The 15,618-nt window shown below is 50.3% G+C and overlaps 2 protein-coding genes across 7 annotated transcripts in view; one reads left to right on the forward strand and one right to left on the reverse strand.

The window, feature by feature from the left end:
• Positions 1 to 626: 626 nt before the first annotated feature.
• Positions 627 to 8,303, reverse strand: Tmem80 (transmembrane protein 80). The gene is made up of 5 exons (XM_028870190.2): positions 8,212 to 8,303; positions 4,095 to 4,114; positions 3,291 to 3,384; positions 3,116 to 3,208; positions 627 to 1,505 (listed from the first exon to the last, which is right to left on the reverse strand). The coding sequence occupies exons 1-5, from the start codon at positions 8,228 to 8,230 to the stop codon at positions 1,300 to 1,302; spliced, it is 432 nt and encodes a 143-aa protein (XP_028726023.1). The 5' UTR covers positions 8,231 to 8,303; the 3' UTR covers positions 627 to 1,299.
• A 274-nt stretch (positions 8,304 to 8,577) lies between these two features.
• Deaf1 (DEAF1 transcription factor) overlaps positions 8,578 to 15,618 on the forward strand; it is a 34,009-nt gene continuing 26,968 nt past the window's right edge. The window contains exons 1-6 of one of the 6 annotated variants that reach the window (XM_028870177.2): positions 9,216 to 9,913; positions 12,074 to 12,163; positions 12,527 to 12,624; positions 13,534 to 13,663; positions 13,899 to 14,060; positions 14,557 to 14,696. In XM_028870177.2, the coding sequence (XP_028726010.1) occupies positions 12,148 to 12,163; positions 12,527 to 12,624; positions 13,534 to 13,663; positions 13,899 to 14,060; positions 14,557 to 14,696 (546 nt within the window). In that variant the 5' untranslated portion in view covers positions 9,216 to 9,913; positions 12,074 to 12,147. The other 5 variants (XM_028870143.2, XM_028870151.2, XM_037209198.1 and 2 more) reach the window with 5 other exon arrangements.

A 15,618-nucleotide genomic window follows, 5' to 3' on the forward strand; every position in this document is an offset into this window, starting at 1 on the left:
ATAATTAGACATAGTATCACAAACAGACAACACGTAACAGAAACAAATGAAAGAATCTGTTTTTAAAAAAACTGCTTAAATACTTCTTAAGAAAAAATGGGCTAGGAATAGAAAAGCAAGAGATGAGACGGAACTCAGGTGGCACTCGACAGAAGCTACAGTTTAATGGACTGGGACAGACTCCCAGGCTAAACACTGTTCTTCCATTCTGTCTCTGTCCCCTACAAACCACCTTCCACCCCTCCACCCCACCGAAAGTAGCTGAGGTAACATCACACACACAGTTCTCTGGCCTGTTTATTTAAAAAAATTTATTTTTATTTTATGTGCATTGGTGTTTTGCCTGCATGTATATCTGTGTGAGGATGTCAAATCCACTGGAACTGGAGTTACAGACAGATGTGAGCTGCCATGTGGGTGCTGGGAATTGAACCTGGGTCCTCTGGAAGAGCAGCCAGTGCTCTTAACCTCTGAGCCATCTCTTCAGCCCCACCCCCCTACTTTTGCTTTTGTGTGTGGTTTTTTTTTTTTTTAAAGACAAAGTCTCACTATGTAACCCTGGCTGACCTGCAATCACTATGTAGACCAGGTTGGCTTTGAATTTACAAAGACAGGCTTGCCTTTCCCTCCTGGGTGCTGGGATTAAAGGTGTTTGTGTGGCACCACACCTGGTATATACTTGCTTTTGTTTCCTTTTGGAAACTAGAGAGTTTTATTCAGTGCTGGCCTTACGGGGAGCCAAATTGGGGGGACATTGGAACACAGGGCCTGTCATCCTGCAGCTCCAGAGTGATCCCAGGCCTGGACCAAGGCCTGGAAACTGTACAGGCGGTTCTCAGAACAAGAAGCAGGGCCAGTGTGGGAAGCACAGAAGTCAGTCATTGCTGTGAGAAAACCCATGGTGACAGAGCAACAGAGCCAAGTCCTTCTGCCAGGATGCTGCTGTCTGGGGCTGAGACAGGGTGGAGCTCTGGGCTGCCCTCAGATGTTGACTTCCTGAAGGGCTTTGCCTTCCACTGGCCTGGCAATCACTGGTGGTCCTGCTGCTACAGCCAGGACCCCAGCCACATGACATGAGGACATCTTGGGATTGACTACTGTCCGTGATGGCCAACTTCCACATCTAGGCTCCTAAGTTTGTCCCTCCCTGGTTCCCGTACCCCCCTCACTAAAAAAGATTTACAAACCATTTACATCCATCTACAGACAATCAATAAAGAAAAGATACCCTTTGTGTCTGGGAGCAAAGGAGTTGACTAGAAGCTGAGGAGCACTGCTCTGTAGCTTATCCTGGTCTGTCTACCTGATGAAGTCAGCAATGACCACCACCTGCAAGCCAGCCTCCAGCCCATGCAGCACCAGGAGAATGGTGCTGAGGACCGAGTCCATCCACAGTACCAAGGTCTGCCAGAGCAGGAAGTGAACAGAAAGGAGGCCACTGAGTGCTGTGAATGCCAGGCTGGCAGCCAGCGGCACTTCAGCCTCGGTCAGGTTGCCTTTCGTGCCTGGAAAAGAGCACAGATGAGAATGAGGCAGGGGCCACAGGACACCCCACCAGCTGCCCAGCTCCAGGTGCTGTGCTTGCTAAGGGTCAATGAAGTCACAGGATTCGGGAAAACTGCCCTCTCAGGCCACTCCACGTCAGCAACGGGTCAATCTCGGATTCTGTACTCTTGAGACACAGTGTGGTTTTAAAACTGTGGGCATTTGCCACCTTTTTCTAAATCCAAGTGGGATCAAAAGGATTTTGTTTAAAATATCTAAAAATATTTTACTCTGGGCTAAGGCAAGTTGGTCCTGGAAAATTTCATGAATACTTATGAAAAACATTACAAACAAATGGGTCAGTCATGGAAAATGCCAACTTGGAGCTGCCAATAGCTGACCAGCTGCCAGAGGTGCCTGAGCGTCTGCTGACCCCAGCTGCTGGGGAAATCTGAAGGTTCGCGGACCCTAACCCTGGGTGTCTGATTATGCTGATTCTAGTGGTAGGGAGCGCTTACGGGCTTGCTGAATGCCAAGTGCTTGGAGAGGTCCAATGCTGACAGCCCCTACAGGGCCCTGTAAAGGGTTGGCCTGATTCTTTATTGATGTGGTGACAGTCTCTGCACCCCATGGGCAGCACTGCCTACTACGAAAGCTGTACAAACTCCATCCAGCACAGGCCATGGCAGCAGACACTGAGTCTCTGTCTAAGATGAGCAGAGGATACTTGCCACTCCCAGCAGAGGGGGAGGGAAGGTTCCAGATCCAATCAAAAGAGAGGGATCAGAGCCTGACAGTGCCATGTACCTGGATGAGGTGCCTTATTTACACGTCTGGAACTGAGTATAGGAAAGAGCAGGGGCAGAGCTAGGGACCTAGACATGTGCCCATCACTGCAGCCAGCTCTGGGAGGAAGAACCCTAACCCTTATCTAAATGAACTGTGTGACTTAGAAAAAAGGGAAGGGATCGGGATACAGTGCTTGTCCAGCATTCGTGAGCCCTGGGTTTGAGCCTACCAATGCATAAAAACTGGACATGCTGATGCATGCCTACAATTTCAACACTCAGGAGCAAGAGACAGAAGGATCAGGAGTTCAAGGCCAGCCTTAGTTACATAAGACTGTCTTAATAAATAAGTAAATAAACACACGAATAAATAAATAAAATAAAGAGGCAACTGGCTAAGAGTGACCTCAAGGTGGGACCTGATGTGACAGAGTGGGCTGGGGAGGCAGGGTCCCCTGTCTTTGCAGGGATCTGGCAAACACTCCAGACTCCCTCTCTACCAGACTTTCTCCCTGACTGCTGAAAGCAATAGGGATGAGGGCAGTTGAGGGGAGCACTGTGGAGCCCTATTTTAGGCTGGGCTTCTGGTCTGAGGACAGCTGCAGTACACACATCCTTCCAGACAGGAGGATGTCACCTGTCTATTCTTGGAGCATAGCTTCTGAACAAATGCTTAATACTTAATGACTCCATAGGTGACTCTGCAAAGCACCTGGTAAAGCTGCCTGCATGAAAATGTCTCCAAGACCCACACTATAAAATGATTAATATTTAAAGGTTCAGAAAGTTTGAAAGAACACCTATGGGATCACAAGCATTTTATGGTTTCACAGCCAACTCACCTAGGTATAGTCGAGCTACCTCGAGAATCCCCATCAGAAGCAAGAGGACCAGATCCAGGACCAGATAGTTACAAGGATAGCTGAAAACCTGACCTAGGAACACACATACAACCAGAACTCAGATCAGCGTCTTAGGGGCACAATTTCTTTGATGGGCCTGGCACTCAGAACTTACTTTTATATGCAATCATCAGGAATGTAGCTAGGAAGTACAGGGCATAGTACAGCCCACTGACGTGAAACAGCATCTGAAGAGGAACTGACGAGAGCTGGTAAGTCATCAAGGATCCTTAAGCTCACCAATGGAGTACACCTACTCAGATGGCCAAGCAGAGAGGCCTATCCTGCCACCCACAGCTGCAAATCAGCAGGTCTGGGTAAGTTCCAACAGGGTACCTACAGATGGTCACGGAACCCAGCCACTGGCTCCTGCCTACCTGGGGCTTCTACTGCTACATGGGCTCCTGGAGTGCTCACCTGAGGGCACCTAGTGGTCACAAGAGTGATGCTGGACCCCTCCCACCCTGGTAGGGCATGGCCTAAGTACCCCAGTTATCAGCAGATGCAGGCAGGACAGAGGGGGTTCTTCATTCTGATTTGTGTCATGAGTCACAAAGAGGGTCCTTCTCATTTTCTTTAGAGAAAATGTATTACTTGGCCACTCAAAGTAATAGGTTTCACCTTCTGCCATGCTGGTTTGGTTGGTGGCAGGCAAGTGGCCAATCCCTATAACATACCAGGCCTGTGAAGGGAACAGGGCTGAGCTGGTGAGTGACAAAGCCAGCACACCAGGGAATACCTCTCTCTCTCTTACAAGTTACTAGTCAGAATTTAAGCAAAGGAAAATGGGGGGTGGGGGGAGAATGAAAGGCACAAAAAGGCAGAGAGCTGAGTGTGTCAGGCCAGCTAATCACTGTGGTACTGCCCTTAAAGGGGCTATGCTTGGTCAAGGCCTCAGGAAGCAGCAGCAGCAGGATACCACCTTGAAGGAGCCTCTCCCTGGAAGATAAAGGATTGCCAGTAAGACATCAACAGCAACATGGCAGTCATTTAGTTCTCTGATTCCATGTTTATAAATGGAGATAAACCATGACCACAGCTGGGTTCCTGCATCACCTCTACATCCACGCCTCCTAGGACATTGCTTTCTGATGGAATTTTATTCACTTCTCCAAAAATAACTGTCTGGGGGAGGGGGGTTCTTTTGAAAGCATCCATGTAGTTATGCTGCCTCTTAGAACATCTCATGTTCCATGTAGGTGTTATTCTCCTTCATCTTGTGAGAGTCAGCTCTAGGGTGTAATGGAACCTCCCATGTGTCTCTGAGTCTGAAGTTTTGTACCTGAAAACCTGCCTGGCCCATCCCTAGATGGAATGTGACCTGGGTCAGGCTGCCTGTCTGTAGTCTCACACTGGCTGCACACTCATGCTGTGCACGTCTCTACATGTGTATGCACACCATAAAAACTCCGAATTTGGCCAAAACCTCCTATAAAAGAAGCTGCCTTCTGAGCAGACAACAGCGCCTGAACCCAAGCTGTGCACATCTTCTGCTCTGTCTCCTGTGCTCCCTGGGGTTACAGCAGAAAAGGAAGCAGTGCTTTGTGAGATCCCGTGGGTCACTCGACTTTGAAGGCCAGCTTGAAGCTGCCTACTCTGGAGAGGTGGACTCTTGCATGGGCGAGTCATCAAGTGGTAAACACAGGACATTAGTAACAGCCTTTGGACAGCCTCCTGGCGGGCACACGTGTGGGAGCAGGAAGCCAAGTGTGACTGGGGTGGCATCATGTTTCCACAGGGTGCTCTAGTAAACCTGATCTGTTCTTTTCCAGGTCCCAGCTAAACTAGGCTACCTAGATACCTGTCATTATTTGGGTTGGTTTTATGTCAGTGGGGGTTTTTCTTCCCTTTGAATCTTTTTTAAAATTTTTACAATTTCCCCCTTTAGTTTTACATGTATGAGTGTTTTGCCTGGTATGTATGTCTGTGCACCTCATGCATGAAGTGCCAGCAGCGGCCAGAAGAGGGTGTCAGGTTCCCTGGGACCAGAGTTACAGATGGCTGTGAGTTGCCACATGGGTTCTAGGAATCAAACCTGAATCCTCTGAAAGAGCAACCTGTGCTCTTAACAGCCGAGTCATCTCTCCAGCCCCCCTTTGGATCCCCACCCCCCCACCCCCCGCCAAGACAGGGTTTCTTTTTGTAGTTTTGATGCCTGTCCTGGATCTCACTCTGTAGACCTCACAGAGATCCACCTGGTTCTCCCTCCCAGTGCTGGGATTAAAGGTGTGTGCCACCGCCCCGGCCCTTTGGATCCTTTTATAACACCTAGTATCAGGGCTGGGATGTATGTAAAAGACACTTGTCTAGCATGCAAAAGTCCTGGGCCCAATCCCCAACAATGGTACACCTCCCCCACCCCAAAAAAAGGTAGCAGAAACATTTAAATTGTATCTGCTGCCATTTATTGTTAAAGATCAAAATTGTGAGACTTGAGAAAAATACTATATAGGGAGGGGGCTGGAGAGATGGTTTAGCTGGTAAAAGCACATACTGTTCCTACGGAAGACCCAAGTTTGGTTCCCAGCATCCACATCAGGCAGCCACAAATGTCTATAACTTGAGTGCAAGATGCCCACAGAAGCCAGAAGGACCCCGACACCCGATCCTCCAGATAGCTTACATAGACCATTCTCCCCCAGGGTTTTCAGGACAGTCCACATTTTGCCTTCTGGCTTCTGTGGGCATCTTGCACTCAAGTGTTCCTATTCACATGTATATAGTAAAACATTTTTTAAAAATACTGTATAAAACCCTCAAATGGCATAATATATATTTATTTTCAGAGACAGGGTCTCATCATGTAGCCCCGGCTTTCCCAAAACTCCCTATGTAGACTAAGTTGGCCTAGAACTCACAGAGATTTGCCTGCCTCTGCCTCCTGAGTGATTTGAATTAGAGGTGTGCTCCACTAAGTCCAGCTTAAATGGCACTTTAAAATAACTGATTAATTAATTAAAACAATTCTAACACTTTCAAACCGACAGGAGTTCATCTGACTGAATTGCTGTCTGGTTTTGGGACTTAACACTTTCTTTTTCAATGATTTTTGGTAATCACAGTGTGGCTATCAACAGATACTAGGCAGATGTTCACTGTGGGAGTAAAAGAATAAGTGTTTTCTTGGTGTGACAAAGGCTCTTCTGGTAGGAACTATTTCTTTTTTTTGGGACAAGGTCTCCTGTGTAGCCCAGGCTGACCTTGAATTTGTACTCCTGCCTCAGTCTACCAAGTGCTGGGACTATACTCTTTTTGTTTGTTTGTTTTGTTTTAATTTGAGACAGGACATCACTAAGTAGCTCTGACCTGTCTGGCCTGGAACTCAAGGCCATCTTCCTGACTCAGCGTCTCAACTGATGGATGAGTGGACTAGGCCAACAGCCCAGCCTGAACTGGGCCTTTTATGTGACTTAATCCCAAAACTACGTTCTCTATAGGAATTTTCTATAGGCATTTCTTTTTACTCTAAATATGCACACAACAATAGCACTTCCAAGCCTGCGGCAGTAAGTGCCAGGCAGCCTAGTCTGCCTGTGTAGTAAATCACATTCCTGAAACATGTTCCATTAAGGAACATTTGGGAGAATGGATGGATAGATGGACAAGCACAGGTCTGAGCTGGCTGTGACCACTTTCTGACTCACACCGCTGGCACCTGGCCCTGTCTGCCCACACATCACCCGGGTCATTGGGCATGGGACTCCGCCATGGTGAAATGTGGGCTACAGCAGCTTCTGGCTGCCCAGGACTCAAGTAAGCCACAGGGGCATGAGTGTGTGTGAATATACAGGTGTGCATTCACCCAGGGTAAGCTGACACTATATCATGGTTGTGTCTGGTGTGTGCCAGGTGTGCCAGAGGTACCTTAGGTATGCCATGGATGTACTGGGGAGAACTATAGGTGTGCTTAGGGTGAGCTGCATGCATGCTATGAATATCTTGAGTATGTCCCAGCACGTGCTTTGAATAAATCTGTAGTGAGCTGCAGGTGTGTCATGGAGTATCCCAGGGCAAACAGCAGGTGTATCATGGCTATAATTGGTAAAAAGAATCCCACCAAAAGCCGAGGCCCTAAAACTTAGCTCAAAGTTCCAGGAAGCCAGCTATTTGGGTATTGCAGAAGAAAAGCAGCTGGCGCTGACTCCAGACAGACAGAGTCCAAAAGAAAAGCAGTTGACCCCTACCCTAGATACTCCATGGTTGCAAAAAGAACAACAGACCCTGAAGTTCCAAAACCAGTTTGTCTAAGGAAAAGAGCTAACTTACCTATTATGCGCTTAACAAGCACCCCTTCCCTTACATAATCTGTTATCTTGAACTCTGGTTATTGAGTGATTGGATCCCGTGTCCTGATCATCATGTGGCCAGGACATGATAGTCATGTCTCTGGCACAAGCCTGCTCTAGCTGTTTGAGATAGTCTAAATCATCATCTTTTATTTCTTCCCACAAACTTAATTCTTACTTATCCTTAGCCCTGGGGTGAGCGGCAGGTCTGCCGGGGTGAGCTGAAAATGTGCTATGGTTGTGTTCCGAGTAACTTCAGTATGCTAGCCCGGTATGCCAAGGGTGTAGCGCTTGCTGAGAAACGGGTGTGTCAAGTGTGTGCACCGGGTGAGCAGCGGGTATGCTCAGGATGAGCCACAAGTATGCCAGGCGGGTCAGTTTTAGTGAGCTATGGTTGTGTGCTTCGGTAGTGTACCGGGGATGAGCCGCCGGTGGGTGCTGGGTGCACAGGCGTTGTATGGTTGTATACGGGGGTCCCCCAGTGTGTATCTCGGGTATGTCCCTGGTGTACAGAGATGAGCTTCAGGGAAACCGCCGGATCCCCGAAGTGCCCCAGGCTCACGCCCAACCGGAAGACATGCCCCCTCCCCACCAGCTCCGGCGCAGAAATCCGTACTAGTGGGCTTCAGCCACCAGGGCCCGGAATTGCGAGGTGACAATGAGAGGAGTTGCGGAGCTAGCCCAAATGGCCTCTCATCGCGACAGCACGACCACACTGTCCCGGCGCCCGTATAGCCCCGCCCGCCTCACCTGGCCGCACGGCCGCCATTTTGCCGCTGGGTCCGCCACAATCCCAGCAGCCTCTTGGCCGCACCCTCCCGCCATCTTCGCTCCTCCCGCCGCGCGGTGCTGCGGGCGGCCGACCGCGGCCGAGGCCCGATTCTCCCGTCCGGCAACACTCGGGAGCTTTCGGACAGGAGGAGGCGGGCACTGAGGCTCCGGAGAATCCTGCTCGGAGACGTTCGGCGGAGTTCGGCTAGGCCTCGTGTGGACTCGGCTTCCCCCGCCGCCAGAGGGGGTTGGAAAAGTCCAGTGGCGCCAGGGTCGGTCGGCGAACCTAAACTTCGTTGGAAGCCAGCGAGAAACTGCCCAGAGCCGACCAGCCCTATCGGCCGGTGACCACAATCAGATGAGCCTCCTAGGCACCGAGGAAGAAACGCTCGTCAGCTTCCGTGGAGCTTCGGAACCATTCGTACTGACTCGACTCTTCGCTTCGGTAAACTTCGGAGCTTCTCGGTTCCACACTCGGGAAATCGGCTCGGCTCGGCGGGCGGCTTCGGCTCGGCTCGGCGGGCGTCAGACAGCCTCTTCGGTCGCTGCTCGGGCGGTGGCTTCGGGCGGCCTCGGCCCAACTCGGGCGGCCTCTTCGGGCCCCGCTTCGGGCTCGGCGCTTGGCGCTTCGGGCGGTCCCGGACGGCGCCTTCGGGCGGACTCGGTGGAGTCCGTATGGAGGACTCGGACTCGGCGGCAAAACAGCTGGGCCTGGCCGAGGCGGCAGCGGTGGCGGCCGCGGCCGCTGTGGCGGCGGCGGCCGCGGCCGCAGCAGAAAGCGAGGCGGAGGAACCGGTGTTAAGCAGAGACGAGGACTCGGAGGAGGACGCGGACTCCGAGGCGGAGCGCGAGACGCGGCGGGTCACGGCTGTGGCGGTGATGGCGGCCGAATCTGGGCACATGGATATGGGTACCGAGGCTCTGCCCAGCCCCGATGAGGCCGCCGCCGCTGCCGCCTTCGCAGGCAAGTGCGCCCGCCGGCCTCGCGCCTCACCGGGTTCCCGCGTACAAGCCCTGAACACATGCACCACGTACAGGCCGCTTCCCATATGCTTTATGCATCTGTCATGCACATCTGTCTCACAGGAAAGGCTCTCTTCCACCTGTCCTGCACATCTGCCCAGCACCTGCCCTGCCAGTGCACCTCACAATGCCCTACACACCTGCCCTGCCTCTGTCCATGCACCTTACACCTGCCCCTGCACATCACACCTGCTCTGTACACATGCTCTGCACCTGCCTATGCACTTCACACCTGCCCATGCACCTCATAATGCCCTGACACCTACTTTGCACCTGCCCATGCACTTCATAATGCCTTGCACACTTGCTCTGTCCCTGCCCTGCATCTCACAATGCCTTGCATACACATCTTGCACACTCCACTAGCTTGCCTCAGCACTGTATACATATTTGCTCCCTTGTGTGAATGTGCCTCTCGGCTCTTTTTGTTTTGTTTTTACCCTTTTGGAACTTTCTCAATACCTACTACCTGCCTTGTCCTCTCTTGCTTCCTGGGAGCTGATAGCGCAGATGGGTCAGATGTGAATTTTGTTCTGAAGGTGCTCCAGGTTTGGTCAGCGGCATTACTTCTGGTAGACCTGTCTGCCCCAAAGGCCAGTTCAAGTGTGACCTGAGCCCAGGGCCAGGAGAGTCCTCCAAGGCAGGCAGCTTTTCAAAGGTAATGATGCAGATCAGCCTTGCTTTGTAGTGACATTAGAATCTCCTTGTGCTGGGTCTTCTAAGTCTGCCTTTTCCTATGCAGATATCCCCTCCTTCTCCATTACTTAGTTTTCTGTTTTGCTTCTTCTGGTTTCTTGACACATAGAGTACCCTAATTTTCATGTTTTGTGACAAATGGAGCCTTGAGCTGAGCTGCATCACCCTGTACAGGCGATGCCATACCATACTACCTCTTACAGTCCCACCATATCCCCCAACCTTTGACCTTCCTGAGTGTTGAGCTCCCTACCAATTGGAACTCCTGAATGTCTTATACTTGTACATTTGAATCCTTGGAAGACCATCGTTTTCCTATGCTTTTTGTAATGTTAGGTGCTTTCCAATCTGAAGCTCTGCAGGTTTGACATTGGGATTCTGCTCAGGGTACATCAGAGCTGAGGCACATCAACTCTGGGTATTTGTTCAGAGCAGTAGGAGGAGAAGCCTTGGTTCTGCTTGTCAACCTGAAGTCTAGATCCCGTCACGGAAGTGAGGGAGGCTTCCTGGAGCTTTTCCTTTTTTTAAGATAATATTTTTACTTTTATGTGTGTTTGTGGATATGTGTATGTGATTGCAGTTGCCTGTGGAAGTTAGAGGTATCAGATTCCTCCTGGAGCTGGAGTTAAAACATGGTTGTGAGCACCCAGCATGGGTGATGGGAATTGAACCTGGGTCCTCTGCAAGTACAGTATGCATTCAGCATCTAAGCCATCTCTCTGGTCCCTTCCTGGAGGGTTTTTTTTTTTTTTTTTTTTTTTTTTTTTTTTTTTTTTTAAGTTAATTTCAGCTGGGCTGTGGTGGTGCATGCCTTTAATTCCAGCATTCAGGAGGCAGAGGCAGGTGGATCTATGTGAATTCGAGGCCAGCCTGACTTACAGAGCTAGTTTCAGGATAGCCTGGATTACACAAAGAAACCCTGTCTCAGAAAAAAATAAGCAAGCAAATTAAGTTAATTAATTTAAAGTATGTATATTTGTGGACCTGTGCCTAGAGTTACAGACAGTTGTAAGCTACCATGTGCGTGCTGGGAATTGAACCCAGGTCCTTTGGAAGAGCAGCCAGTGCTCTTAACTGCTGAGCCATCTGTCTGGTTCCTTCTCTAGAATTTTTTTGTTTGTTTCAAGACAGGGTTTCTCTGTGTAGCCCTCGCTATCCTGGAACTCTGTAGACTAGAGTGGGTTTGAATTCAGAGATCTGTGCTGGACTTAAAGGTGTGCACTACCACCACCTGGCTTTTCTTGGAGCTTTTTTTTTTTTTTTTGGTTTTTTTGAGACAGGGTTTCTCTGTGCAGCTTTGCACCTTTTCTGGCACTTGCTCTGTAGACCAGGCTGGCCTCAAACTCACAAAGGTTCCACCTGGCTCTGCCTCCCAAGTGCTGGGATTAAAGGCGTGCGCCACCACCACCAGGCCTTCTTGGAGCTTTTTATACTCCTTTTTCTCCTGTGAATTCTGGGTTGATAATGGGATTTGGGGCTATGAAGTTTTTGTCCTTTTTGCACATATTTTTCTGAGTTCAGGAAAGAAATAAGATGTCTATGGTGACATCAGAGAATTGCAACTCTGGGGTGTGTGTGTGTGTGTGTGTGTGTGTGTGTGTGTGTGTGTGTGTCAGAATTTTAGTTGTATATTTATGTATCAGAACATTTCTACTTTTTTTGTGTAAGTTTTTGAAGTCAGATGATGTTCAGGTGGCTCAGTGCTAGCTGAGTTGATGATTTAGGTGTGTCCATGTATGGACTGGTAATGGATATGAGCTAGACAGGTACAGGGGTGCAGGTTGGTCAGGGCTGGGTTAATGGGGCTGGCAGGATTCCAGTTGGCATCTTTGGTTACTTCCCATATGCCAGAGGCTTCCCTGGGTATTGGGCATTTTAGAATGCTGGGTGCCAGATGGAACCTCGGAACCTCTTGTAGAGATCGGGAAGGGCAACTGCAAGGATACATAGTGTCAGGCAGCAGGATACAGAAGAACCTGGTGGTATGTGTGGTTGGAAGTCTCAGGGCCAAGACACATCTTTATGGAGCTGCTCTGTGAAGTTACTGCTGATAGACCTGTCTGCCCCAAGGTGTCAAGTTCATGTTGCAGGCGTGGCTGTGGCAGGTTCACGTGTTTTTCAGGAGGAAGAGTTTCTGGGGAAGGATGGCATGGAGATCTCAGACAGTGGACACAAGACTGTAGGATGGCCTGAGCTATGGCAGTGGAGAGGGGTGAGGCTGGACTGGAGTTTGCCATGTCTTGATCGTCAAGGAGGTGTCCCAGGCCTAAGAGACTTGCAGCTTCTTTGCAAAGGGAGAAAGGCCAGTGGTGAAGTGGGCATGGGAGGTCATGGTGGATATTTTTGCTGCATGTGAAAAGCTTTGGTGGGGAAGGGTAGCTATCCCCCTCTTCTGGGAGAAGCAAGTACTTTATAGACTGGACTACAGGAGAGGTCAGCTGAGCATCCATAGAAGTGTTAACGTGTCTGGGAAGAGTGCATACCCATGTGGGGTACTTTACAGCTCACACAATCTTTGCCTTTTGTGCTCTCCTTCATCATGTGTGAAGTTGTGTTCTGTTCCATTCTGTTGCAGAAGTGACCACAGTGACCGTGGCAAACGTGGGGTCCTCTGCAGATAACGTCTTCACGACCTCAGTGGCAAACGCAGCATCGATATCAGGACATGTCTTGGTAAGCTCTTCTTGGGTGTGGTTCAGGGTGCTTGGCAACTGTCCTCAGAGCCTTTGACTTCTGCACAGCCCATGAGGGTAGTCCTCATTTTCAGGACCCTCTCAGGGTTTAGATGTGGGTGAGCACCTGCTGTTCTGGGAGCCATGGGGGGCCTGTGTGCCTCCCTGTGCTCTGAGGAGCCTCAGGGCTGGGCTAGGCAAGGCAGAAGACCCAATTTGAGCTAGGACATTATCTTCACCTTAGGTCACCACCATGAAAGGTGCTGTATACACCTAGAAAGGCGGGGATCTATGAGGAGCCCTTAGGCTGTGGTCAGGCCATCCTCCATGCCAGCTGGAGTTCACAAGTTACAGCTTGTGTTCACCAGACTCCGGCTGCTCTCAGCCCCTAATGGAGCTTCTTAGTGCTTTGCTTACACTCCGTTGAGATCTGTAGACACACGAAGAGTCCCTATATCTGACCTCTCTGCTCCTTTCTCCGAGGCCCACAATCCATTAGTCCTTTCTTCATGTTCACTCCTGTAGCCATTAGCATCCAAGATGCTTTCAGTAGCACCTGTGTCCATAGTCAGAGACTTTTGTGGTCTGTCACACCATTCTGCTTTCTGTACGAAGCCTTCAGACACGGCACCGTCTTCTTAGAGAGGCACACTTGCTCAGTGTCCGGAAAGGAACTGTGAATATGAACACTTCAGCTTTGACAGGTGTGCAGACACTTAGCAGCCTTTGTGCTTTTCTTGGTTCTGTCCTTGTGTGCCTTGGAGATGCCTGTGGAGAGGATGTGTGGGCCGAGGTAAACATCCTATCTTGCTGATAAGTGGTGAGAGCCTCGCAGTAGGACCACATTCCACTGGGTCAAGTAATCGGCCTCTGGCTACCCTAGAGCTGACAAGAGTGTCTTTCCTTCTAGTCTGGTAGGACAGCCCTGCAGATCGGGGACAGCCTGAACACCGAGAAAGCCACGCTAATAGTTGTCCACACAGATGGGAGCATTGTGGAGACCACTGGGCTGAAGGGCCCAGCAGCACCTCTCACCCCAGGTACCCACAGCACCTGACCCCAGGCCTTCTTTTTGGTTCTCCGTTGTGGTAAATCTGAAAACACAATTGATGTTTGTAGAAAGGGCAGAAGTTTCCAGGCGAGAAGAGATGCTGCCCACAGTTGGAAGGGTGGCACTACCCTTCAGGGCTGTCCTTTCTGTACCTGTGAGGGCTTTGTGGTTGGGGATGGAACATGCTGGGCTGCTCTGCTCACTCTGTGCTCTAATCCTCATAGCTTCTCTTTGCCCAGGTCCTCAGTCCCCTCCTACCCCACTGGCACCTGGCCAGGAGAAAGGTGGCACCAAGTACAACTGGGACCCTTCCGTGTATGACAGTGAGCTGCCCGTGCGCTGTCGGAACATCAGTGGCACTCTCTACAAGAGCAGGCTCGGCTCAGGTGAGGTAGCACTTGGCTACCACCATTCCCCGTTCAGACTTTCTTCTTGTTGTTCTTGGGCCTCTTAGTAGACTGGGGCCAAGCAAGCCTGTCATGTGAATATGTTAGAAGAAATGGATCCCTGGTCACTAAAGCCTAGGCCATGGCGGGCACAAGGCAAGGACAGACCTAAGGACAAGTCATAGTTGACCCTAAATGGGAGAGAGGAGAGAGGCAGAGCTCAACCATATTCCCCAGTCATCTCAGACGCCTCAGGTGACAGAGGATTCCTGAAGTGGGCTGATGCTTGTTGGGGACCCAGTGAAGCTTGCAGTGGCCATGGACGGTCGATTTGATATGACTTGCCAGGCACCCTCTTGGTGACCACAGGGAAGGTGAGATTAGAGGCCAGGCAGGGCAGAGAAAGAAAAAAGGCAGGAGAAGGAACTGATGTCAGCAAGACATAATGGAGCAACGGGCCTTGAGGAATTCTAAAGACCAGCCCCCTTCGTTCCAGGTGGGCGGGGTCGGTGTATCAAGCAGGGAGAGAACTGGTACAGCCCAACAGAGTTTGAGGCCATGGCAGGAAGAGCCAGTAGCAAGGACTGGAAGAGAAGCATCCGCTATGCGGGCAGACCCCTGCAGTGCCTCATCCAGGTATGTGTTGGGACCCGCCAGCTTTAAGATGAGCAGTAGGAAGTGCCCAGAACATGGCACCAGACAGGGTCTGATGACATGTACTCACTGTCTGACCAGAGCGGTTTATCTGCTCTCATGATGTTCTTGGGCGTGCGCTGGGTGTGTGCTGTCCCTAACTCAGAGAATTGCTCTGGGGAGCAGATGGGTTGGCAGGAGGGAAAAGAGAAATACCAGACCTGTGAGAATAAAGGTAGAGGAAGTCAGATTGGTAGCACCCAGCCACACCTGCCTCCCTTTTGCTCCATTTTCCTTACAGGGAAGAAAGAATTTTTTCTTTACTTTTTTATTTTATGTGTATGAGTGTTTTGTCTGCATGTGTGTATGTGTACTATGTGCATGGTACGTGTGATGTCAGATCCCTTGGGACTGGAATTACAGACAGTTGTGAGCAGCCATTGGGTGCTTGGACTTGAACCTTGGTCTTCTACAAGAGCAATTACTCGGCTGGGCGGTGGTGGCGCACGCCTTTAATCCCAGCACTCGGGAGGCAGAGCCAGGTGGATCTTTGTGAGTACGAGGCCAGCCTGGGCTACCAAGTGAGTTCCAGGAAAGTCGCAAAGCTACACAGAGAAACCCTGTCTCGAAAAACCAAAAAAAAAAAAAAAAAAAAAAAAAGAGCAATTACTCTTAACCACTACACCCACACTCCAGCCCAAGGAAGAAGACTTGATTCTTGCTCCAGGTCAGCTCCTGGCTGTGGCTAGTCAATGTCTATGGAGTCTCATCCCTAGGAAGAGAGAATAAAGCCTACCAGCAGTGGCGCAGTCTAGACAAGAAGTTTCCAGAAATGACTGTATTTATGCTCAGATTTTTGTCTTGGTGGGGGTGCAGTCTAGCACTGAACAACTCCTGGTGGTGGCAGATTCCCTCATTTCTGTAT

Source organism: Peromyscus leucopus, chromosome 1 (genome assembly GCF_004664715.2).
Source record: "Peromyscus leucopus breed LL Stock chromosome 1, UCI_PerLeu_2.1, whole genome shotgun sequence".
Lineage (NCBI taxonomy): Eukaryota > Metazoa > Chordata > Mammalia > Rodentia > Cricetidae > Peromyscus > Peromyscus leucopus.

Bases quoted from the DNA above. Each gene is read 5' to 3' on its own strand.
- Tmem80 (XM_028870190.2), bottom strand. The intron at 3,385-4,094 runs GTATCCTGCTGC...ATGACTTACCAG, and splicing joins GGAGAGGCTCCTTCAAGGTG to CTCTCGTCAGTTCCTCTTCA. The intron at 3,209-3,290 runs GTAAGTTCTGAG...GTGTGTTCCTAG, and splicing joins CCTGATGATTGCATATAAAA to GTCAGGTTTTCAGCTATCCT.